A 26,833-nucleotide genomic window follows, 5' to 3' on the forward strand; every position below is an offset into this window, starting at 1 on the left:
CACATTCCCACAGGGGGAATGGAAGGGCGTCCAAAGCTACAGCTCCCTGGATGACTAAACATACAAAGATTAAAATGAAACAGAAAAATGAAGCTTATGATAAATGTCAGGTTCATAATTCAGTAGAGAACCAAACTGAATACAAAAAGTACATGGGAGAACTGAAAAAGGAAATAAGAGGCAAAGAGAGTATATGAGAATAGATAAGCAGGAAACATAAAAGTGAACCCAGAAGTCTTCTATAAATATATAAATAGTAAAAGCGTAGTCAAAAGAAGGGTGGGGCCGATTAGGGACCTACAAGGAGATCTTATTGTGGAGGCAGAGGGCAATGCTGAGGTACTAAATGAACACTTTGCATCTGTCTTCACTAAAGAGGAGGAAACTGCCAATGCCACAGTAAAGGAGGAGGTAGTAGAGAAGTTGGATAGGATAAAAATAGATAAAGAGGAGATACTTAAAAGGTTGGCAGCGCTCAAAGTAGAAAAGTCATCCGGTCCGGATGGAATGCATCCTAGGCTGTGGAGGGATTTAAGGGTGGGAATTGCAGAGGCTCTGGCCACATTCTTCCAATGATCCTTCGATATGGGAGTGGTGTCAGAGGACTGGAGGATTGCAAATTTTACACTCCTGTTCAAAAAAGGGGAGGAATAAACCTGGCAATTACAGGCCAGTCAGCCCAACATCGAGTGGGTAAACTTTTAGACACATTAATCCGGAACAAAATGAATTGACACGTGGAAAAATATGGGTTGATAAATGAAAGCAAGCATGGATTTATTAAAGGCAAATTGTGATGGACTAACTTGATCGAGTTCTTTGATGATGAAGTAACGAAGAGGGTGGATGAGGGTAGTGCGGTTGATGTTCTGTATATGAACTTTCAAAAGGCATTTAATAATTTGCCACATAATAAACTTGTTAGCAAAACTGAAGCCCACGGGAGTAAAGGGGCAGTGGCTGCGTGGTAAAAATTGGCTACGGGACAGAAAGCAGAGAGTAGTGGTGAACGGTTCTTTTTCAGACTGGAGGGAAGTGTGCAGTGATGTCCCCCCCCCACCCTCCGGGGATCGGTGTTGGGACCACTGCTCTTTTTGATATATATTAATGACCTGGACTTAGGTGTACAGGGCATAATTTCAAAGTTTGCAGATGACATGAAACTTGGAAATGTATTAGTGAGGAGGATAGTAACAGACTTCAGGAGGACATACAGACTGGTGAAATTTAATGCAGAGAAGTGTGAAGTGATTAACTTTGGTAGGAAGAATGAGAGGCAAAATAAACTAAATGGTACAATTTTAAAGGGGGTGCAGGAACAGAGAGAGCTGGGTGCACAAGTATTTGAAGGTGGCCGGACAAGTTGAGAAGGCTGTTAAAATGGCATACGGGATACTTGGCTTTATAAATAGAGGCATAGAGTACAAAAACAAGGGAGTTGTGCTAAACCTTTATAAAACACTGGTTAGGCCCCAGCTGGAGTCGTGTGTCCAATTTTGGGCACCACACTTTAGAAATTAGGTCAAGGCCTTAGAAAGGGTGCAGAAGAGATTTAGTAGAATGGTACCAAGACTTCAGTTATGTGGAGAGACTAGAGAAACTGGGGTTGTTCTCCTTAGAGCAGAGAAAGTTAAGAGGAGATTTGATAGAGATGTTCAAAATCATGAAAGGTTTTGATCGAGTAAATAAAGAGAAACTGTTTCCAGTGGCAGAAGGGTCGGTAACCAGAGGGCATAGATTTAAGGTGATTGGCAAAAGAACCAGAGATGACAAGAAGAAAAACATTTTTACACAGCAAGTTGTTAGGATCTGGAATGCACTGCCTGAAAGGGTGGTGGAAGCAGGTTCAATAATAACATTCAAAAGGGAAAAGGATATGTACTAAAAAAGGAAAAATTGCAGGGCTTTGAGAAAAGAGCAGGGGAGGGGGGAAATAATTGGATAGCTCTTTCAAAGAGCCGGCACAGGCACAAAGGGTTGAATGGACTCCTGCTGCGCTGTATCATTCTATGATTCTATGGTGCATCGCTAACTTGACGGTATAAATTCAGGATCACAATAAGAATGAAGGGAGAGGTTGGAACTTTTCTATGCAGAGGATTGTTAGGACATGAAATTCCCCATCAGAAACAGTGATGGAAGCAGAATCCATAATAGCTTTTAATCGGGAAGTAAATAAATATATATATATTTTTTAAGATGTGTATGGATAAAGGGCAGGGGAATGGGACTAAGTAGATAGCTCTTCCAGAGAGCTATCAGAGGCACGGTGGACGAAATATCCTCTTGCTGCAGTGTACAATTCTAAGATTCTACCAAATGTCTACCAATCATGTCCTGGACCTTCAAATCACTATGTGAGAAATCACAGAAAGAAAACCACATCTTTCCACATCATACCATAGGGACTAACAGCGTTCATTAAAAAAGGCACAAAGTAATGCTAATGTAACTACAAGTATTGCATCAATTATTTCCAAGGATGATACATTCCAGTCTATTATTGCACTATTAACGCAACTGTTACTAATATTAGCACCAGACAGAGAAACACATTTAGAAACTGCCTTCATTTCATGAAGAACTTTACTTTTAAATTTAAGAAATCCATCCTACCTTCTCTGGTTTTTCACTGAAAAGGAAGCCTTGATAAAATTTAGCCTCTGTGAAAATACAACAGAGGACTGCAATAATGCAGTTATAAGCAGCACAATGGTATTGTCTCCTCTTCTCCAGGAGCTGAGTTTCACCAGCCATGTTTTCAGTAACTGCATCATGGCAGGACCTTGACAGGACAGAAAGAAACACAAACACATGTCTGTTATTTGTGAAGTGCACAAGTGTTTCCATAGAAACAGTCAATGTTACACCATTTAAAACCAGGATTGTTTTTTGTGTAAGTTTCACGACCAGCTGATCAATTTCATATGAATATCACTATAAATATTACATAGTGCTTTATCACACTGAAATCTCTCAGTGATTCACACAATATATTGCTTTCTTTATGCAAGTGCAACAACTGTAGTTACGTGGGCAAATACAGCAGCCATTCACAGTCAGCAACATCCCACTAGCAGCAATGATATGAATGGTCAGCTATTTAGCTTTTTTTGGTGGTATTGTTTAAGAACATAAGAAATAGGAGCTGGAGTCGGCCATATGGCCACTTGAGTCTGCTCTGCCATTCAATACGATCATGGCTGATCTTCTACCTCTATTCCACATTCCCGCTCGATCCACAAGAACATAAGAAATGATGTTTGAGGGACGAACGCTAGCCAGGGCACTGGGAGAACTCCCTACTCTTCTTCAAACTGTGCTGTGTACCTGACAAGACAAGACTGAATTTTAATGTCTCATTCAAAATTACAGCGCTTCTCTGACAGTACAGAGCGCCTTCAGTACTGGACTGAAGTATCAGCCTAGAATATGAACTCAAACCCAAACTATATTTAGAGAGCAGGTCAACCCCACAGGATAACAATAAACCAGCTACCTACTGGATATCTGAAACACATACCCACCCAGGGTTTTTCACATTCAAAATATTCCTTCACATAGGCAGGTTTCAGTTCTCACAATGTGAAGTAGATCTATTCCAAAAATACTTGGATGAAAATCAACAAGCATTAATCTGTCCTGAATAGTGTTCTTCCAGAATTTTCTATTTTGATTTCAGATTTTCAGCACTCTTGGGTTTCTCTATTTATTTCTACTAAAGCCAAAGTGTTAGTTATCTTGAACTATTACATCAATACACCAATTTGTGAAAGTGTGTAAATTACTTCATGCAGTTGCCTTGCACAAAACAAAGATAAAACCTTAAAGGTTGGCAAGGAAAATGACATGTAGAATGAGCCATTTGGCTCTCGGCCAGCTAATGAACAACAAAGAGCTTATTCATTAAGCAAAATGTGACTGCAGCCTGAGGAATGAGGGGAGACAAAATAAAAGAGAAATAAACAAACTAAAAGGTAAACAAGTATTTCACAGAGCAGACAATGATGCCTACCATTATGCTTTCTCAATCAATCCCATCTAACAATGGCCCATGATAGCCTCCTCTTGAGAAGGAATAAAGCAATGAAAAAGTTGAAGTGTAAATTCATCAGGATGTTATCAGGGATGAGGGGTTAGATATGAAGAGAGACTGGAGAAGTTGGGGCTTTTTCACTCGAGCTGAGAAGGCTAAGGCATGACATTTCTTTACATGGACAGTGATGAGAATGAAGAATTTTCTGTCAAAAACCATAGTTAAAGCAGAGTTCAATTAAAATAAAATTAGTTAGAAAGAGTTGCATTGAAGTATGGGGAGGGAGGAGAATGTGATTAGACTAAGTGGCTCACATAAAACAGCAGCACAGATTTGATGGACCGAATGGGCTACTTCTGTGCTGCAACATTGTGATTCCATGAGATAAGAAGCTATTGGGTTTGAATGTGGATAGTGAACAAATGAGGAGGATCAACAAATACTTACACTTCTGTGTATAAGCAACTGCAACCACAACAAACATCTTCAAACTATGCATATGGACAAAGGAAAATTTAAGAGCTTTTGTACACTTATTTTCTGCTTTAGGGATCACAAAGCCTTACTTCAGTAAAATCTTTGAAAGTTTATTGCCCTCTATGTTACCCGAGCAATGGAAAGCCTGGATTATCTTTGACTCGTCTGAGTGGACATCATTCTTTGGCAGGCGTGCGTACATGACTTCAAACAGCTTGTAACAACCAATTTTCTTTGTCAACTGGTTGTCAAAGGAGGACTCGCTTGTCTGCAATAAACAAACATTTTTAAAGATTTATCTAAAATAATCTGCAAAACTACAATTCTATTGTATCTGTTTTTTTTTTAAAAAAAGACAGTGGCCCTTAAGTTTGAAGTTATTAGAGAAAATAACGATGCAGTTTAGCAAATGACTACACCAAAGGCAAAAATGATCACAGTTTACAGAAAAATTAAACTACATTTGATAAGGTCATATTACAATTAAATAAAAGCTGTAATACAAATGTAAACTATTCACTGATTACCTTTATGAATCTAGATTGTACAATTTCCATGGCATCCTTTACAATTTTGCAGAAAAACTCCCTTAAAGCATCTACACTGCAGTGGGCAATAAGGGTGAGAAGAGAACGGTCCATAACAAACTGCCTCGTAGTATTAGGAAGCATTTCTTCATTTCCAAACATCTCATATGCAGCTTCCAGCAGGGCCACTTGCTTTTCGCAGGTACCCCTAATGCAGATGAAAAATCTCATTTTTCAGTGAAAATCATAACTCTAGATATGTTCTTCGTTAAACCATGCAACAATAAAAAAAAATCCAAATTGTTCAGTAAAATGCCACACCATAATGCAATCTTAAAACTACCGGAAAATCAACAACCATTCTATTCAATCTCTCCTCATAGGATAATCCCCCTATTCCAGGAACCAGTCTGGTGAACCTTTGTTGCACTCCCTCTATGGCAAGTATATCCTTCCTTAGGTAAGGAGACCAAAACTGTACACAATACTCCAGGTGTGGTCTCACTAGGGCCCTATATAATTGCAGTAAGACGTCTTTACACTTATACTCAAATCCTCTTATAATAAAGGCCAACATACCATTTGCTTTCTTAATTGCTTGCTTTACCTACATGTTAACTTTCAGATTCATATACAAGGACACCCAGGTCTTTCTGAATACCAACATTTCTCAATCTCTCACCATTTAAAAAATACTCTGCTTTTCCATTTTTCCTACCAAAGTGGACAATTTCACATTTCTCCACATTATATTCCATTTGCCATGTTCTTGCCCACTCACTTAGCCTGTCTATATCCCCTTGAAGCCGCTTTACATCCTCCTCACAATTTGCATTCCCACCCAGCTTTGTATCATCAGCAAACTTAGATATATTTCATTTGGTCCCCTCATCCAAATCATTGATGTAGATTGTGAATAGCTGAGGCCCAAGCTTGGCCAATAGTAATATTGATATTTGGAATCATCCTTGCGGTACCCCACTAGTTACAACCTGCCAACCTGAAAATGACCCATTGTCTCCTACTCTCTGTATTCTGTCCGTTAACCAATCCTCAATCCATGCTAGTATATTACCCCCCAATCCCATGAGCCCTAATTTTGCGTAATAACTTCTTGTGTGGCACCTTATCGAATGCCTTCTGAAAATCTAAATACACCACATCCACTGGTTCCCCCTTATCCATCCTACTAGTTACAACCTCAAAAAACTCTACAGATTCGTCAACACATGATTTCCCCTTCATAAATTTGTGTTGACTCTGCCCAATCCTATTATTATTTTCTAAGTGCCCTGTTACCACGTCCTTAATAATAAGATTCTAGCATTAGATATTTACAGTCACGTGCTAATCTTAAGGTGACTCTAGTATAACATATTTGATATTATGTTCAAACATTAGAGCTGTAATCAAACTATTAGCATACAGATATCAGAATTTATTGTATTAATTTAAAGTAGCAATGAGGCTAAAAACACAAACATTTACATTTTTACAGCCCACTATTTTTCAGTTTTCTATATTGTATACAACATGTAATACCTTTTTACTATATTTTGGAAACAGATCTGAAATGCTTCTTCCATGACATGTTTGCTGTCACGACACAGAACCGTAGTCAGAAGTTTTAACAACACTGGACTCTGAGATAGCTCCAAAGCATCCAGTAACTGAAAAACACATTGAATCACACCAATTGGAGCAAAACAATAAACTTATGAATCATCAAATATAACTTGTGACATGAAGAATACAATGTGGCTAATAAGACTAGTGAATGATGATAAAATAAGACTTATCAGTATGAAGCAGCACTCAGCTAGTGTTGAGTTCCTCAACACATTAAAAGCCCAAATAATGAGATTACTCTTTGTTCAATTTTCCAAATTAATTAAATTGAGGTTTTGAAACAAGGCATCCTGCTTCAAAAACACTATTTGGAAACTTACTGCAAGTTTCCTTGGTCATACAGTAGTATTAGTACAAACAGTAGTGCTAGTAATAAAACAAAACTTTTCATTTATATAGCACCTTTAACATAGAAAAACATTCCAAGGTACATTCCAGATGTGTAAACAAAACAAGACTTTGGGGCAAAGGAGGAGGGATTATGAAGGATGATCAAATGCATTCATGATGAAGGATGAGAGTCTGTCAGGTAGAGCTTTGGAGTAATTGAGTCTTGGAGGTGACAAAGACATTGCTGAGAGTTTCAGTGGCAGATGGGCTGAGGTAGTGATGGAGATGTGCAATACAGGTAGAACGTCCCGAATCCGGCAACCTCAGGACCGAGGCCGAGCCGGTTTTCAGGTTTTCCCGGACTTCGGAACGTGTTTTTGATGTCCGAAGTCCGGAAACGCCAGAGCCCAGGTTGCGATATTTCCGGATTTCAGACATCAGAAACACGTGCCGAATCCGGAAATGCCTGGGCCCAGGTTGCGCTTTTGGCAAGCCTCCCTCAGGGTGTCCGGATTCCGGAACATTTTACGGATTCCAGACCCCTGCCACCAATCGTCCCAGAGTCCAGATTCTGGATTTGGGACGCTCAACCTGTATTATGAAGGTGGAAGTAGGCAGTCTTTGAGATGGAGAGGATATGAGGTCGGAAGCTCAGCTCAGAGTCAAACAGGACACCAAAGTTGCAAACAGTTTGGTTCAGTCTGAGACAGTGGCCTGGGAGGATAATGCAATCAGTAGCAAGGGTATGGAGTTTGAGGTGGGACCGGTTGACGGCTTCGGTCTTCCCAATGTTTACCTGGAAGAAGTTACGGTTCATGTTGGACAAACAGCCTGACAGCACAGAGGTGGTGGAGGGGATGAGAGAAGTGGAGGAGAGGTACAGCTGGGTGTCATCAGCATAATGTGTGTAACCAGACCTCATGCAGATGAGCAAGAGGATCCTTGGTGGACTCTGGAGGAGACGGTGTGGGAATGGGGAGAGAAGCCATTGCGAGAGATGTTCTAGCTATGATGTGATAGGCAAGAATGGGTGCAGGCAAGGAAAGTCCCATGGAGCTGGAGAACAGAGGAGAGACCTTGGAGGAGGATAGTGTGATTAACTGTCAAAGGTTGCAAATGCTATTTGTGACTTTGGTTGGGATCTTTTCAGTTCTGTGGAAAAAACAGAAACCTGATTCGAGGGATTCAAACAAGGAGTTGTTTGGGCACGGATCTTGGAGAGGAAAGGGAGGTTGGCAATAGGACAGCAGTTAGCAAGGACAGAGGGTGGGTTTTGAGGAGGGGGTGAAAAAAATTAGTTTTAAAAGTTTTAAACAGTTCATGAGGAGAGAAAACCATTTATATTTAATTGGCTAAAATGGGGACCAGGAAGAGGAGTTGGGAAAATGTATTTGAACCCTGTGGTTTAACTCATTTTGAAAACAGATAATGCTATCAACTCATTATTTTCTCATTGTACTAGCTCCCTGACTTAATTTCCAACTCAATAATGTCTTCTGCCTCCCAAGCTCCTTTGTGTCTTTCACCGATTCCACAGACTTAATCACCAAATAATTCTTGATCATACAATACGATTCTCTCCTGCTCGTGTAGTATGAGATTCAGGAACACTATCTGGAGATGCAGCTATTCTACAAACTTCTTTTATCGCAAGAGCAGATGGGAACAATATTATATTACCAATGCACCTACGGGAGGAAAAGGGGGAAAAGTAGTCATTTTTGGGGGCGAAAACCTCATGCAATGTGAAACAAATACAAATTATTGCAGAAAGCAGGCCAAATAAAAGACACATACCATACTTCAGCTGGAATTATTCCTGCAACTGAATTACTCTCTCACCAAATAAATGAATCTAACAGGATTTTCAATTTCCCCAAACAACTGAAATTCACCTTTCCAATTCTGTACTGGTAGAGAGGTATATTAATTCAATTCCTCAGAAGACATAAAACGTATTATCCCCATCCTCGAGTCCAAAATAAATCATCTATCCTCTCAACAAATTGCACTTACTTTTTTGACACAGTCAATGTAGTTGTTGTACCTCAATGTACCCTTAGGAAATTCATCCGATTTCATAGGGAAATGGGCGGCTACAAACTCGTCGAGGGCATTTCTAAGCACTGTAAGATTTTCTTCTGGAAGGCGAGTAAAAAATGGCAGTATAATCACTGCCTGGGTCTGCAAAAAAAAAGTTTCAGAAACTTTTAACTTGAATTCCATTCAATGGGCAAAACTTTCAACTTCAGCAGGAGCATAAAATGGGCAGAGCTTTGGAAGAGCTATCCAATTAGTCACACTCACCCCGCTCTTTTCCCATAGCCCTGCAAATTTTTCCTTTTCAAGTATTTATCTCATTCCCTTTCAAAAGTTACTATTGAATCTGCTTCCACCACCTTTTCAGGCAGTGCATTCTAGACCATAACAACTCGCTGTGTCGTTTTCCTTTATCCTCGGCTCCCCTCTAGCTCTTCTGCCAATTATCTTACATCAGTGTCCTCTGATATTGACCCTCCTACCAGTAAAAGCAGTTTCTCCCGATCTACTCTATCAAACTCCTTCACAATTTGTCCTACTTTATCATTTCTAAAACACTCATATGGCGGTAGTTTTAGCTCTCAAAATTACCCATGTTTAGGCAGATCTACCACACTATAGCCCGCTAACTGGATTTGTGATTCTAGTTCCTCCATTTCATTTGTAATACCCTTCGCATTGGTATAAAGATACTTATTTGGTTTACTGTTTTCCTCCTGGCACTTCCCCCACTATTGACGCTCATCTCTCTTCATTTAGCAGCTTGCTCAACACCAGTTGAACTTTCTACTATCACAATTCTAGCTGTTTTAAAGTTTTGATTTTCCTTGCCTTTCTGCCGTAGGAGAAGAGAATTGTGGAGAAAAAAAATCAGAGGGGGAACCATCACGGGGTCATTGTTGTGTGCACCTCCTATTAGCTAGCTGAAAAGCAGCAGAGGCAGACAGATGCCAGTTAACAAGAACATGCACCCAAGCACCTTTGGCTGCAGGTGGTGTGAGACACTTTGAGATCTGGACTGCAAAAGGAAAAAAAAAGAGGGATTTGATACCCTCAAAATTGTTAAATAAAACATCAAAATCCATTGATATCACACATTTACTTAGATTTTCCCCCAAAAAACTGAAAGAAATACCTTCAAGTTTAAAGCTAATGTTGAGTCCGTCAATATAGTGGTATATGTATGGAATACCATTGAAAATGCCTCATGACTATTGCCGAAAGAGACCGAAGAATCAATCTGAAAGAAATCACATGCAAATTAGCAAAACTATGCGCACATACTATAGATCTGTCCCATAACCTGATTGGAAGATTCTTTTTTCCAAGGAAGCCTTTTACCTAGTCAACAGCAAACAATTTAACAGAAGTATTGATGCATTATTTGAAGAAATATTTAACTTATTTGCTTGAGTGAGGATCAGTAGTGTAGCAATTTCATTTAGAAAAACCCAATCTGGATCCACAACAACAACTTGTATTTTTATAGTGCTTTTAAAGTAGAAAAACATGCTTTGGAGAGGGTACAGGGATGAGGGATTACAGTTATGTGGATAGATTGGAGTTGTTCTCCTTAGAACAAAGAAGGCTAAGAGGAGATTTGATGGAGGTGTTAAAAATCATGAACGGTTTAGATAGAAGTAAATAAAGAGAAACTGTTTCCAATGGCTAAAGGGTAGATAGCCAGATTCAATAGTAACCTTCAAAAGGGAATTGGATAAATACTTGGAGAAAAAATTGCAAGGATATGGGGAAAGATCGGGTTGTGGGACTAACTGGATTGCTCTTCGAAAGACCCGGCACAGACTCGATAGGCCAAATGGCCTCCTTCTGTGCTGCATCATTCTATGATCCCAAGGCATTTTACAGAAGTGTAATCAAACAAATATGGACAACAAGCCAAAGTAAGAGATATCATGAAGGTTGATCAAAAGCTTGGAAAACAGGTGGGTTTTAAGACATGTCTTACAGGAGGAGAGAGAGGTAGAGGTGTTTAGGGAGGGAATTCCAGAGCTTAGGGCCTGGACAGCTGAAGGCAAGGCTGCCAATGGTGGAGTGAAGGGAGGGATGTACAAGAGGCCAGAGTCAGAGAACAGAGAGCTCTGAGGAGAAGGGTAGTAGGGCTAGAGGAGGTAGGGAGGGACAGGCCCATGAAGAGATTTAAACAGAGTCTTAAATTGGAGGTAAAAACAGAAAATGCTGGAGACACTCAGCAGGTCAGGCAGCATCTGTGAAGAGAGAAACAGAGTAGGGCTAGAGGACTTGAAGCCAATGTAGATCAGCAATGATAGGAGTGATGGGTGATGAGGACTTGATGCGGGACAGAATACAGGCAGCAGAGTTTTGGATGAGCTGAAGTTTACGGAGCATGGAGGATGAGCGGCCAGCCAGCCAGGAGAGTATTGAAATAGTCAAGTCTGGAGGCGACAAAGGTATGGATGAAAGTTTCAGCAGCAGATGGGCTAATGCAGGGGTGGAGGTGGGTGATGTTACAGGGACAGTCCTTGCGACGTAGAGGATATGGAGTTGAAAGCTCAGCTCAGAGTCAAAGAGGATGCTGAGGTTGTGAACAGTCTGGTTCAAACTGAGTCAGTGGCCGGTGAGGGGAATTAAATCAGTAGCAAGTGTAAAAAGTTTATGGCGGGGGCCAAAGATAATGGCTTCAATCTTCCCAATGTTTAACTGGAGGAAATTGCGGCTAATCCAAGACTGGATGTCGGATGAGCAATCAGTCTGCTCAATGGAGGAAATTAACTGGCTTGAAAAGGGTCATTTGAGTATATTGCTTGGCACAAAAATGCCTTGGTCATTTATCTGAGATTTGCCTCTACATTTACAAGGTTTTGTGATGGTATATGAAATTGTGACTTGGTCTCCAGAAAAAAAGATTCCGAGACCTAAATAACAGAACCTTCCAAAAATAAATGCAGCAAAGGTATAACTGAAGGCAATAATTTAAAACTGATCAACTATCTATATATCTGTATCTTATTATTAAACCGTTTGGGGGAAATATTCGGTTGCTTTGCGCAAAGCAACTAGCGCCCGGGTGCAGCGCCGCCAACGCCTCCCGCGAAATTCAGCGGGAGGCTAGCGGCGGCGGTAACTGTTAGCGCCCTGCAGCGCCGGTGATGACCTCATTGCCGTGCGCAGAGCCCCACTCGCGATCTTCGGTAGCGCCCCCTGACTTACTGCCAGACGCTATATCCGACGGGGTCGGGGGGCCCACCTGCGGCAGGAGCGGTGCTATTTAAAGGCGAGGTGCTGGGCAGCGATTTTTGTTGCTGGCCGCCTGCCAGCACCTGCCTCTGCTGCCGTCCCTGGCCTCCTGAGGCCCACCCCCCCGCGGAGTGCTGGCTGCGCGCCATGAGCCCGGCACTTCTCTTAAGTGCTGGGCTCTTTTGCAAGCACTCCGATCCCCGGGGACCCCTCTGCGGCGCGATATTCCCTCGCAGTGCCCCAAGAGGGAGGCGGGGTGCTTCCAGTAGCGCCCCGCTTCCATCTTGGGGCGCTACCACTCAATTTCGGCTGCGGGGGTGCTAATTTTTTCGCGGCGCTAAAAGTAGCACCCCGGCGAAGTTAGCACCCCAAAAAGGGCGCGACTCAATTTTCCCCAATTTAAAGCAGCATGTACTTCCTATCTACAAAACCTTACCTCCGGTGTCATGTTTTTGTTACATTTGTGTGCCAACTTTTTACCATTATAAATTCCTTTGTCCACATTTATAACCCAGCTCTATCTTCTCAAGCCCCACCCAGTCTCCAACCTTGTTCCACTGTCTCTCCCCTTTTCAGCCTCCAACCCAACTCTATCTTCCCCCTCCTCTCCAGCTGTAACCCTCCACTGCCTTCCCCCGCCCAAAAGAACTACTTGGGGCTGGGCTGCTGGGAAAATGGCAGAATCTGGGGGCGGGTGCCCATCCCGCCTCCGTGCCATCATCCCAGGAGGCGGGTAGCCGACTCGCGCCGGGTTCCGTCTCCTGGAGGCGAGAAGGGGTTTACAGCCACTTAACTGCCTGTTAACAGGTAGTTAACAGGCAGTTAAGAGGATTATCCCCATTTTTCCAGCAAAGGCGCGGGGGTCAGAGGGGTGCAAAAGTGCGCTGTGGAGGTAAGTGATGGGTGCAAGTATGGAGAGGTGAGTATGTGAGGTGAGTGGAGAGTGAGAGAAAATGTTTACTTACCTTTGTTTCTTCCTGCAGGCTTCAACAGTTGGGGATGCGGAGAGTGTCGCATCTCACCGGCAGAGATGACAGATGATCTGCAACATCCATCTGATTTCTGCTCACAAGAGCTTTGATGAGTCTTGAATACAAGGACTCATCAAACAACAGAGAATGTCAGTGTTTGACTGTTTCACAGAGCTGTCAAACGATGACAATTCATCTGTCAAAAAATTTTGACAAACGTCATACGCTGACATTCTCTGTAACCGGCTTCCCCTTAATTGGCGGGCTTAACAAGGTCAATTAAGGGAAAACAGCGTGGGTTGGCCAGACGTCGATGGAGGCGGGGCTAAAACCCGACAAGCAGCAGTCCCGCCTCCAATGCACCCCCATTGACAAAATCCAGCCCTTGGCGTCTGTATGCTGTTGCAGGTTCTGGCCAGTGGGTGATACTGCAGAACATTTTTTCCCCCCTTTCCCACTCTGATTCTCCACCATGTTGATTTGTCAGTGTGGGAGCTTAACTAGCCAGGTAAGTTCTTCACCCTTTGTAAAATTTAGATTGTATTCTTAAATTTATGTGTGTCCTAGCCCCTGTTCAAATACAACAAGTGCTATTTAAATTTGGGCCTCCAGTCACTCACCTGTTTATCCTGCTGAGCCCTTCCCCAAGGACTTTCTGACCCTGCTGCCTCAACCTCCAACAAAGGCTTTGCAGCAACATAGGCTGATCCTCAGGCTTCAAAGCCTACTCTGGGGCCATTCTGCACTATAGTCTCTTCCCCTCGAGCCTTTTTTGTGCAATGTCTCAACAGAGCTGTTCCGACCCATTCTTCACCAGCAGTGCTGCCTCACCCTCCCAGGTAGTATACTTCTATTTTTAAAGTATATAGCAGCCCATCACTCGTAATGACGCAGACTCAATTATTTTCATCAGATTTTAGTTTTCCAAATTCTATAAAACTTTAATACATAAAGATGATCATTTCTCTCCAATGCATTCTGTCCCCTTCCCACTTACACTGTCCTCCCCTTCTCCTCATTTCCACACCTTCTACGTACTCCTCTATCCCTCCCTCTCCATATCATCCGAGAATCATAGAATGGTTACAGCACGGAAGGCGGCCATTTGGCCCGTCAAACCCGTGCCGACTCTCAGCTAGTCCCACTCCCCTGCCCTTTCCCCGTAGCCCTGCAATTTTTTTTCCCTTCAGATACTTATCCAATCCCTTTTGAAAGATAAGATTGAGTCTGCCTCCACCACCCCTTCAGGCAGTGTATTCCAGATCTTAACCACTCGCTGCGTGAAAAAGTTTTTTCTTACGTTGCCTTTAGTTCTTTTGCCTATCAGGCGGTGCATTCCAAATCCTAAACAATCTTTGCGTAAAAAGGTGTTTCCTCATGTCACCTTTGGTTCTTCTGCCAATCACCTTAAATCTGTGTCCTCTGGTTCTCGATCCTTCTGCCAATGGGAACAGTTTCTCTCCATCTACCCTGTACAGACACCTCATGATTTTGAACACCTCTATCAAATCTCCTCTCAAATCCCCTTTCTTGCCCTTCCTTCCTCCACCTCCCACACGGTCCAATTATCACCTGCCCGATAACCACGCTTGTACATCTTCATTTCCTATATGGGATATGGTAGCATAGTGGTTATGTTACTGGACGAGTAATCCAGAAGCCTGGACTAATGATCCGGAGACATGAGTTCAGATCCCACCACGGCAGCTGGGGGATTTAAATTCAGTTAATTAAATTTTTAAAAAGCTAGTGAAACTATCAGATTGTTGTAAAAACCCATCTGGTTCACTAATGTCCTTTAGGGAAGGAAATCTGCCGTCCTTACCTGGTCTGGGCTATATGTAACGCCAGACCCACAGCAATGTGGATGACTCTTAACTGCTCTCTAAAATGGCCCAGCAAGCCACTCAGTTGTAACAAGCAATAGATACGACAAAGTCCTTCACAAGGACTGCAGCAGTTCAAGGCGGCGGTTCAACACCATCTTCGAGGACAATTAGGGATGGGAATTAATGCCGGCCTTGCCAGCGACGCCCACATCCATATGATCAAGAAAAAGGTGGCAACAGTAAATATTGATTATACAATACTGTAGAAACTGACTGCCTTTTCTTGCAAATTGTTGCTTGCAGAACTCTTTAGAAAAGCCTAATTCACTGTACAATATAGGCTGATCATTTATTAAACAATGCTAAATATAATCATGCCCAATACTGATGCATTTATTTTTTAACAAACAAACAAGATCTGTATTATGTCTTCTCTCAATTTTCTTCTAATAACTAGGAACATTCTCGTCACTCTCAACACCCTCTCCAAAACAATGATGTCCTTTTGAAGGTAGGGCACCCTGCCATCGGGTTTAATATTTCATATGCTTATTGCATTACTTCACATTTATCAGGTATACAGACTGTTGGCAAACACAATATACCTGCAGTACTTTGGAAAGGAGTGTCAAGACAGCCATCTTGCTCTCAGGGTTGGATCCCTTTGACCACCATGACTCAAGTTTTGCCCAGTTTGTAAGTACAGCATTGACCAGGAGAATACCCTGCTTCTTTCGTACAGTATGGTCTCTGAAACTCTGGTCAAGCATTCCATTCAGAACAGTGCTCACCTGTAAGAAAGGAGAAAGGAGAAAGAACTGAGCATTGTTGCTGCTCAAAGCCAGCAGGTGAAATGGCTGAAAATCTTATGGCATCTACATAATCTATAAATTCAACTCTGCACACCTCTCTCCGTAACCTTTAGTTTTTTTGCTGACAGTGTATATATATATATACATAAATACAGTACAGGAAACTCTTTGGTATCCGGCACCGATGGGACCGGCGTGTTGCCGGTTGATCAAAAATTCTGGATGACGGAGAGGGTTATCTACCGAGGCTATTTTTAACAAAGAAATTTTTTTTTTAAATCAAGAAATGTGCAGTACACAGTAATTGGGTACTCGCCTACAGAATGTTGTGTTAAATGGATGGTGGAAGATGCTTGATTAAGTACAGTACTGCCAGTTGAGGGTAATGCAATGCAATGACTACCAGCAGCGTGGGAGACACACAGTACCCCTGTAAAATGGCGGATCAGAAGAGACTACCAGCAGCGCGGGAGAGTCAGACTCCTGTTATTGAGGAGTTCCGACTTCCGACAGCACCAAGAAGCCGAGTAGTGGCAGTTTGGAGAACTACCCACACTGACTAACTCGGCCACCGCAGGAGACTCGGACTTGGCAACATTGCCGGTTAGTGAGGTGTTGTTTTCGGAGTGAGAATTTTGCCGGTTAATAGAGAATTCTGGATATTTAGGTGCCGATTAAACGAGAGTTTCCTGTAAAAAAATTACCATAAAATTAATCCATACATCCCAATTTCATGGCAGTTTTTGGGCTTTACAAAGCTTCTACATCTGTGAATTACTACACTGGGCCTTATCACAGATCCTGTGGTATGAGACAACATAAACATACCTCAGCTGTTATAGGTACTTTGTCTGGGCTATGCGTAGGATGACTTTTTTTTTTAAACAATTCCATAAAGAATTTATAATTGTTGAAAACGGGAGCTATCATGGTTTGGAACAAATGAATACTAATCAGAGTCAACCTCATCCAGCATCCTCATCCTATATTACAACAGTGACTACACTTCAAAATTCCTCATCGGTGCTATATATTATAGTATTATATACACGTAATACATTGTACGTTACATGGTATCACACCCCAACTGTTATAAAACAGTATCCTCCGATCAACAGTGAGAAACACCTCAGGGTATCTGCTGGTATACTGAAAAAAGGATGCCTTATTTAATTGCTGGCACCTTTACCAAAAGTTAACACTCCATACAAAATAATCTTCTCTGCACAATTGTAATCTGAATAGCACTTACCATTTTAGAGTTTTCGCTTGCTGATCTCATTAACTGGGTCACTGCAGAGTTAAGATTTCTAAGCAATTCACCATTAATGGTTTCAGGAAACAAATTGTAGAAGTATTCACCATGGGAAAAACTGATGAAGTTTCTCTGGGACGCCCCTGACAGTGGCACAGACAGCTCCACTGTGTTCAATAGCAAGGAGACCAGTTCCTCACACTACAGGGATTAAGAGAGAGAGTCTATTCAGGTGGTTTCAACTTCATTGGCCAGCAATATTAAAAACTTCAGCTAGAAATCATATTCAAATCTAAAATGATCTTATACAACAACAACAACTTGTATTTATATAGCACCTTTAACGTAATAAAATGTCCCAAGGTGCTTCACAGGAGCGTTATCAAACAAAGTTTGACACCGAACCACAGAAGGAGATTATCAAGAAAGATGACCAAAAGTGTGGTCAAAGAGGTAGGTTTTAAGGGGTGTCTTAAAGGAGGAGAGAGGTGTACAGAGGCAGAGAGGTTTCGGGAGAGAATTCCAGAGCTTAGAGTTTGGCATCCAAAGACTCGGCTGCCAATGGTGGAGTGAAGAAAATCGGGGATGCACAAAAGGTCAGAATTGGTGGAGTGCAGAGATCTCGGGGGGCTGTAGAGCTGGAGGAGATTACAGAGATAGGAAGGGACGAGGCCATGGAGGGATTTGAAAACAAGGATGAGAATTTTAAAATCGAGGCGTTGCCGGACTGGGTGCCAATGTAAGTCATTGAGCACAGGTGTAATGGGTGAATGGAACTTAGTGCAAGTTACGATACAGGCAGCAGAGTTTTGGATGAGCTTAAGTTTATGGAGAGTGGAGGGTGGGAGGCTGGACAGAAGAGCATTGGGATAGTCGAGTCTCGATGTAACAAAGTCATGGATGAGGGTTTCAGCAGATGAGCGGAGGCAGGGGCAGAGACGGGCGATCTTACGGAGGTGGAAGTAGGCGGTCTTGGTGATGGAGAGGATATGGGGTCAGAAGCTTTTCTCAGGGTCAAATAGGTTGCGGAGGCGGACAGTCTGGTTCAGCCTCAGACAGTGGCCAGGGAGAGATATGGAGTCGATGTCTGGGGAACGAAGACAATGGCTTCGGTCTTCTCAATATTTAGTTGGAGGAAATTTCTGCTCATCTAGTGGGATGTCGGACAAGCAGTGACAAATCAAAGGCAGTGGAGGGGTCGAGAGAGGTGGTGGTGAGGTAGAGCTGGGCATCATCAGCGTACATGTGGAACCCGACATTGTATTTTGAATAATGTCACCGAGGGGCAGCATGCAGATGAAAAATGGGGTGGGGGGACTGACAAGGATAGATCATTGTGGGACTCCAGAGGTAACAGTGTGGGAGCGGGAAGAGAAGTCATCTCTGGCTACAACTGGATATATCGGAATGGAACCAAGCGAGGGCAGTTCAACCCAGCTGGACGATGGAGGAGGCACTGGAGGAAAATGGTGTGGTCAACCGTGTCAAAGGCTGCAGGCAAGTCAAGAAAGATAAGAAGGGATAGTTTCTCATGATCACAGTCACATAGGATGTCATTTGTGACTTTGATAAGGGCCATTTCTGTGCAATGGCAGGGCGGAAACCTGATTGGAGGGATTCAAACATGGAGTTGCGAGTATATATCAAAGTATGTGCTGTAACTAAAATTCTCAAAGCTCTTCCTTCACAGTAAATATAGTAAAAAAGTCAATAATGGGATCATCCCTCTGAGCAATCAAGACAAAACTTAATGAAACAATCTGATAAAAACAACTACATAAAATATCTAACACAATAAAACTAGCTGCAGTGATACTCAACACAATAAAACTACATAATGATACCCAACACAAAACTTCATACCATGCCTAATATAGCAGAATAAAACTATAAACCATGATACACAGTAAAACTAATGGTACTCAACACGATAACATTACAAACAGTGAAACTCAACACAATAAAATAAATAATCAAAATACAGTGATAACCAACACGAGAAAAGTACAGTGATGTGATGAGATGGAGTGTTCTTAATATGGTGATTCAAAACCTTGTTAATTTGACAGAAAGGCCTTTTTGACTCCAATGACCATTCACAGAACAAAAAACAAATAAACATGATTTGAAATATCATATTAATTTATTAAGAACACTCAGACAAAAGCAAAATACAGGAAACTTTGGTTTATCCAGAGGTTAACTGTCCGGAATGCTCGATCCACCGGCAAAATTCAAGAGTCGGTTCAGTAAGTTTTTTTTCTTTTCGTTGCTTTTTTCCCCACCAGTCAGGCTCTGCAAGGTCTAGCTAAAGCTGTTGCTTAGCTACAGAGACGCTTGCAAGCTACGGCCGACTGTTTAGAAGCTGTACAGGGTTTGTTGCTAGATACGGAGCTCAAAAGCTCCGTATGTTTTTTTTGATGGGACGGCAACAGCTCGGTCCCGTCGGTGCCGGATATCACAAAGTTTCCTGTACTGCAGATGCTGGAAATCTGAAATAGAAACAGAAAATGTTGGAAAAACTGCTGAGTGTTTCCAGAATTTTTTTGTTTCCATTTAAATTTACTCAGTCTCAGCACAGCCAGTTTAACTCTAGGACTGAATATGCTGGAGTACTAAAATGTGCAGCACCCAAGCAGTTACTTTCAAGAATCTATTTTAACCCAGAAAATATACTAAGGAAAGAAAAATAATGCACCAGAGACAAAATACTCCATTTTACAATTACAACCAGTCTTGCAATGGACAGGTCACTTCCTGAGACCATCACATTTTTATTTGTCACAGTACATTCACTGACCTGCCCACCAAGGGAAAATGACAGTTGTAACAATCCATCTGCTAACATCTTACTGCTGACGTCTATTGATGGGAGTGATTTCCTCTCATCTCCAGGTGCAATTCCTTTGTAGACAGTTGATAAAAGCTTTGAATTCAGTGGCAGACCAAGACTCCCAGTCTGTAATAAATAACAGTAGCATTTTAAAATATTTGCGACCAGGCCCATGTGTAAATGCCAAATTAACCAAATGATTCTCACAATCTGGATAAACACATAAAACTTGGTCAATATTCTTGGACAAGATTAGCCAAATGAGTTAAAATCTCGCAGGCCGCACACTGTGGAAGTTGGGACGGTTTGCCGCCTGCCTTGGCCCCTGCCTAGACAACTGTCGTCCCAAGTTAAACTCGGGCTTGCATCTCTCTTTTCTTTCTCCTATTAGGCACTACCTTGATTTTAGTGACATTTTTTGCCCTCCTGAGGATTCACTACTTCAAGTCTCACTTGGTTTCACTGCCTGGGAGCAAAGGAACTCTGGTTATGGGAGCAGTCCTTGCATATCTCAGGCTGATTCTTCTTACTTAAATGGGAGCTGGCACTTCAGACTGATTTGGTGGACAAAATCCCTCTAACCTCATCACCCTGACACCAACCAAATCTCAACTAGCTTTTGGGAGTGATGTTGCGTTACACTGTGAGAAATGCCATGGTTAAGTGGTGGTTCAGTAATAAATACAATTTGTTCCAAGCTTCTGCAGCATATTTGGGAATTATTTAGATACTATACAAGTAAATTGCTCACAGATGTGTGAGATTCACACTGTACTGGTGACCTTGTGACATATGAAAATTACCTGGCACTTCAATAGAGAGTTGAGAAGTTCGGCCTTATGGAGTTGTTTGCATGCCAACAGGATGGAGCTTAATTTGGCATGATCTGTCCGACGGTATAGATCCACACTGCACAGATCTTCAATGCTGTCACACACATTAAAATATAAATTATAAATAAAAACACATGCAAATACTGGAAATCTGAAATAAAAACACAAAGTGCTGGAAACAGTCAATTCGCACCTGAAAACAGAAAAGATGGGTTAACACTTTGTGTCAGCACCTTTGTTAAAAGAAAGTTCTGATGCAAGATTTCAACCTGAAATGTTAAACAATTTTTCAGATGATAATGGAGTTACTATGTATTTCTAGCATTTATTATATGTATTTTTTTATTCCTACGATACTTAAAAAAAATGTCTTCCATGCATTTCCTCCTCACCTTTCTCCCCAGATCTATACCACTCTTTGAAGGGTACGAACATTTCCATAGATGATGCTCTTGGAGCTCCTCAGTCAATGCACCAGAAGATGCAATGAGAAGGAGTCCCCTCCCTCATTAGTTTTCCTTTTCCAGATATCCTGATGAGGCTTCCAAATTCGCTCTCACAAACTGAAGTGTGGTCTTTCTAGCGGTGGCCATTGTATACCGAACAGTGGTGGGAACCCTGGCTGCCTTTTCTCACTTCCTAACCCAAGGGGGTTAATAAGGTCATTGCTGGTCTGGCTGAAATAAGTTAACTCACTACAATCAAGGTTAAAACCTAGGAAAACCCATGCCCTCGCCACTAATTCCATCCTCCTCGCTGGCCACTGTCACAGGTAGAAGCACACTGTTCGCAACTTTGGCAACCAATCGGACCCCGAGCTGAACTTCCGACCCTATCTAACTGCTGAAACTCTCATCCATCCCCCTCTCACCTCCAGACTCGACTATTCCAGTGCTCCCCTGGCTGGCCTCCCATCCTCTACCCTTCATAAACTTCAGCTCATCCAAAATTCTGCTGCACATATCCTAACCCACATCATCCCACTCACCCATTGCCCCTGTGCTCGCTGATCTACATTGGCTCCCGGTCCACTAATGCCTCAAATTTAAAATTCTCAACCTTGCGTTCAAATCCCTTCATGGTTTTGCCCCTCCCTATCTCTGTAACCTTCGTCAACTCTACACCCCTCCGAGAACTCTTTGTTCCTCCAACTCTGGCCCCCTACACAACCCCCACCCCATTATTGGCAGCCATGCCTTTAGCTATCTAGGCCCTAAGCTCTGGAATTCATGTCCTAAACCTCTCCACTTTCCTCTCCTCCTTTAAGACTATCGTTGAACCACATTTTCATGACCAATCTTTTAGTTACTCCCACCCACCTTGCCTTATTGTCGATTTTTGTCTGATTACGCTTTTCTGAATCGCCTTGGGGTGTTTTTCTATGTTAAAGGCACTATATAAATGCAACTTGTTGCTCAACACATTATGCAGCTGTAAGCCCAGTTACAACAGGAGATATCTCTCAATTTATTATTATTACTCCAACAGCATTTCCCATCTTACCTCTGTGATCTAATTCTTTTTCTCATGCTGCCTTCTAATATTTCTCGATAAGGCAATTTTACTGCTTTCAAAAGCCTCACACAGGTATCAGGCAGACTTTTCATCACTTGTACATCTGCCATATTAAATCCAATGCTGGGTGGATCAATCACTACTGTTGCTACAAGTTCAAACAGGTTGGAATTGAGTAAGTCTTTCTCGAGCACCTGAACAGTAAGGGGGGAAAAAAATCCAATAAAAATTCGAAACGGTATAATTTGCACAACCAAAAACAGAAAACTAAAACATGAGCTCATATGGTTCAATACATTTATTTGTATGTATTTATATATAGATGAATTGAAATTCTGAGAATCTTTGCTTAAATGTATTTCCTACATGATGAGTAATTTTCTGTCATGTAGAGGAAGCTGGTGGATATCAAATCTGAGCAGTGCCATGGTCTACAGTGTGCGAGGAAACTACTGCTGATATCATTAGCACTGTTGAGTTTTAATTTTTGTATCCAATTGATGACATAAGCCCACAGCACAATCTGCATGAGATTGAGAACCTCAATCAAAGGCCATAAGGTGGCCAGTGTGAGAAATGCAAGCTCTCACAAAGTAGAGCAATTGGGGGTGTTCCTCCGGGTTTGGGGTTACAGTGTGTTATTAGAGTTGAATAGAAGATGTTTCACTCTTCCTCTGGCTAGGAATAACCTGGTGATGTAATAAAACTCACTACGCACTTGGTTTGAGCATAAAGCAAGGCTTTAATCAACTTGTTTCAGAACATGGAGGTCTAGTTGTACTTCACTAGTTCCTTGTTTTACAAAATGTCCCTGGAAAGCTGGGCCCACGCCTGAGTATTTATACTCCTTGGACGGCGCCACCAGCTGGCCGTCCAGCATTATTTCACGAGTAGTTTCTTGATGAATGATGAGATTTATAACACCTGGCGTGGGATTATTTATTTTTGTTCCCTTGCAGCACACAGGCTATGGTATCCACCATCTTCCCTTATTGACAGTGGGTGCCAAAAATAGTAATTCACTCCATTTTCACTTTGATATGGTCATAATTTCACCCAGTGAGTGTTCTGGCATGAGGTGAAAACTGATATGCACAAGCTCTTTGTTAATTAATTATTATAAAGGAGATCAATTCCACTGTAAACATTCAAACAGATCTAATTATTAATTTGTATGGATCCAATATAACTGATATCTTAACAATGCAGTACAGCCTTGGTCACAGCACCAACAGAATATTCAAATAAAGGACAGATGGACAGTCTGATCAAATATTCCAATTATACCAAGGTCCCAGTGAATTTTTTATACATTGTGTATGCTCCAGATACAAATAGAGTTTAAAAATTGTACTACTGTACTCTGCAGAAGTTACATCATTCATTGTAGCAAACATCTCAAACTCAATTACAGTATTGATGTAACTCTCACCATAATTATCATAGATGCATTTAAAGGGAAGCTAGATAAGCACATGAGGGAGAAAGGAATAGAGGATTATGTTGATGGGGTGAGAAGGAGGAGGGTGGGAGGAGGCTCATGTAGAGCGTAAACACCGGCATGGGCTGAATGTCCTGTTTCTGAGCTGTAAATAGTTTGTAACTTTGTAATTAGTACTGTGTTACAACATGGTTGTGCAGTAAGGTGCACTGGAGCTCCACTGGACTATGCAGGGGAGTAGGATACAAGTTATGCCACAAACCCAGAGACAGCAAGTTCTCACTCTTAGCCAAACTGTCTTGAAGAGTCTGAATAGTTCCCCACAGGAGGAGATAGGGAAGGAAAATAGAAGGGAGAATCACATTTGGCTGCTTCCATATTTCTCAGTTTTGATTATAGATCAGCACTGATCCAAACCCTGTAATAGACCATCCTACAGGCAGGGATGGTATATGGTACACCAAGACCAGAGGGTAGGGGAAAATAAATAACATTCTCCAATAACAAAGAGTGAGTTAGCATTGTGCTGTGTGACAGGGTGGTAGAATGCAGGTCCATGGCTTTAATCCCCTACACTTGTGAGTTAATACATCACAGTTGTGGTGTGTAGAGTTAAGGCACTCGCTTAGGAGCAAGAAGCGAACAAAGACCAATGCATCATCCAGCAGCTGGCTCAAGATGAACACTCAGATTATTGGAATTGGAAAGACTGAAAATGAGGCAAAGAAAAAACACCGTTGATCTGCATTATTGACAAATAATTATGGCTCGTAATTTCCGATAGGAGGCTTCCTGCGTGTGGATGCCTATTGGAAAAAAATCTACGCACTTACCCGAGGGCTCCCGAGGTCCAGACACTTCTGCTCCTGGGCCTCTCCATAGTCGAAATGCGCAGAGCCCACATATCCCAGAGGCGCATGCAGTCCGCAAGCATCCCTGGGATCACGTGAGCCAGGCGAGCCAATGAAAGAAGGGAATACCCCTTCATACTTTTGACAGATAGACCTGTCAAAAGCATGAATGGAGATCACTCCAAAAAGACACTAAAACATTAAATACATTTTTTTAAAAACCATCACGTTTTTAAAATGAGTTAAAATTACATTCAATTAAATATTTTAAACAAAAATGTAATTTTCTGAAAAAAATGGAAGTTTTTACGGGGCTAAAAATAAACTTACCTTTTTTAAAAGTATTTTTAAATTGAGTAAATTTTTTTTTATTTTTTTTAACTTTTTTTTTAAAACTCTTATGCTGGTAAAAGCAGGCCTTACGCCTGCTTTTACCAAGTGTAAGATTTCTAAGGGTTTTCAGTGGGCGGAGGAACTCTTCCCCCCGCAGAGGCCCTTCTCTAGTGCAGGCGTCCGATCCGTCAAGCGGATTCTTGACAGATCAGAAATGCCGGTTTTCAGCGCATGCGCTTTGCATGCCTAAAACTGGCATTTCTGATGTCCCTACGGGTGTGTACACAGCTCGTACACACCCGTAGCCATTGGAAAATACGAGCCTATATATCTCAATCTGACCAATTGCAAGTATGCAGTATGTTCTATAAAAACCTGAATTACTACCTTCCAGAAATCCTGCTGGCAGCCCTCCAGAACCATGCTAACAAATTCCATAATCCGGACTATAATTGTGCATTTACTGTAATTGTATTCATCTCTCTCTCTTGGACTAAAAAGTATGTCCTTGATCCCACAAGCAAAGCTCTCCTGTGCAGCTGTGATGTCATGAGTTGCAAGATTTTTCAGGAAGAAATCAATGGCTTTCATGAAGCCAGATTTTTGGTAAGTCCCTGCAAGGAGCAGAAGAAAACAACATGTGAGATTTAGTACAAAGCTTTATGCACAACTTTTCAAGAACTTCCATTCTTCTCCCCTCCCCCCTATGTTGCATCATCAGAACAAAATTTCACTGACAGAACCAAATTTGCAGTGGACAACCACATTTTGCAGTGTTCATAAAACATGATCCTGGGAATTATAAATTTACTGGCCTGACACCTTTATCAGGAAACATGCTGCAGTCTGTTATTAATGAAGCAATTGAAGAGTATAGGCAATACTAATAGGAAAACACGGGTTTAAAGTAAGATAGGACATGCCCTAGTATTTGCAGGAACTTTGAGGATGTAACTGGAAAATTGGGGCAAAAATTGTAGGCCATTGTGGATATATATTTATATTCTCCATTGCTAAATCTGATTATTAAACTGTTTTGAAATGATATCTAATCTCCCTTCCAGCTCATGGAGCTGATCATCTTTCCCACTTTCTTAACCCTACACTGGCACTACGGTCACCTTCTCCCCCTCATCACTATGCTGGCTCATTGTTGATTCTCTACGCCTTTGCAGCCGACTGACCACGCTATCCTCTTCCAAAGCTTCTCCTCCGCAGTCCTGCTGAGTGGGACTGCCCTTACAAGTTTCCACTCTTACCTATCATGTCGTAGCAAAATAATCTCTTGTAATGGCTTCTCTTCCTGGCCCCACACCGTTACCTCTGGAGTTCTCCAAGGAATTATCCTTGACCTCCTCCTATTTCTCAACAATTGCTGCCCCTCAGTGACATCATCCGAAAACATGTCAGGTGCTACATGCACGCTGACGACACCCAATTCTACCTCACCATCACCTCTCTCGACCCCTCCACTGCCTCAGTTTTCAGGCTGCTTGTCTAACATCCAATCCTGGATGAGCCGGAATTTGCTCCAAATTAAGCATTAGATAAACACAAACATAGAAACATAGAAGATAGGAGCAGGAGTAGGCCATTCGGCCCCTCGAGCCTGCTCCGCCATTCAATACGATCATGGCTGATCATCCAAATTCAGTATGCTTTCTCCCCATACCCGCTGATCCCTTTAGCCGTAAGAAATGTATCCAACTCCTTCTTGAATATATTTAATGAATTGGCCTCCACCGCCTTCTGTGGTAGAGAATTCCACAGGTTCACCACTCTCTGGGTGAAGAAATTCCTCCTCATTTCTGTCCTAAATGGCCTACCCTTTATCCTTAGACTGTGACCCCTGGTTCTGGACTCCCCGACCAATGCCATTGTCATCAGCCTCCACCACAAACT

General features: G+C 42.0%; 1 protein-coding gene across 1 annotated transcript in view; it reads right to left on the reverse strand.

Annotated features, from left to right (window-relative positions):
• prkdc (protein kinase, DNA-activated, catalytic subunit) overlaps window positions 1-26,833 on the reverse strand; it is a 300,538-nt gene that overhangs the window by 134,743 nt on the left and 138,962 nt on the right. The window contains 12 exon segments of the mRNA XM_085992889.1: window positions 2,617-2,785; window positions 4,603-4,781; window positions 5,041-5,248; window positions 6,583-6,710; window positions 9,016-9,183; window positions 10,175-10,279; window positions 15,664-15,849; window positions 17,123-17,326; window positions 19,926-20,084; window positions 20,762-20,885; window positions 22,295-22,500; window positions 25,319-25,545. Coding sequence (XP_085849015.1) covers window positions 2,617-2,785; window positions 4,603-4,781; window positions 5,041-5,248; window positions 6,583-6,710; window positions 9,016-9,183; window positions 10,175-10,279; window positions 15,664-15,849; window positions 17,123-17,326; window positions 19,926-20,084; window positions 20,762-20,885; window positions 22,295-22,500; window positions 25,319-25,545 — 2,063 coding nt within the window.

Source organism: Somniosus microcephalus, chromosome 7 (assembly GCF_052327205.1).
Source record: "Somniosus microcephalus isolate GS21.2 chromosome 7, FLI_Smic_1.0, whole genome shotgun sequence".
NCBI lineage: Eukaryota > Metazoa > Chordata > Chondrichthyes > Squaliformes > Somniosidae > Somniosus > Somniosus microcephalus.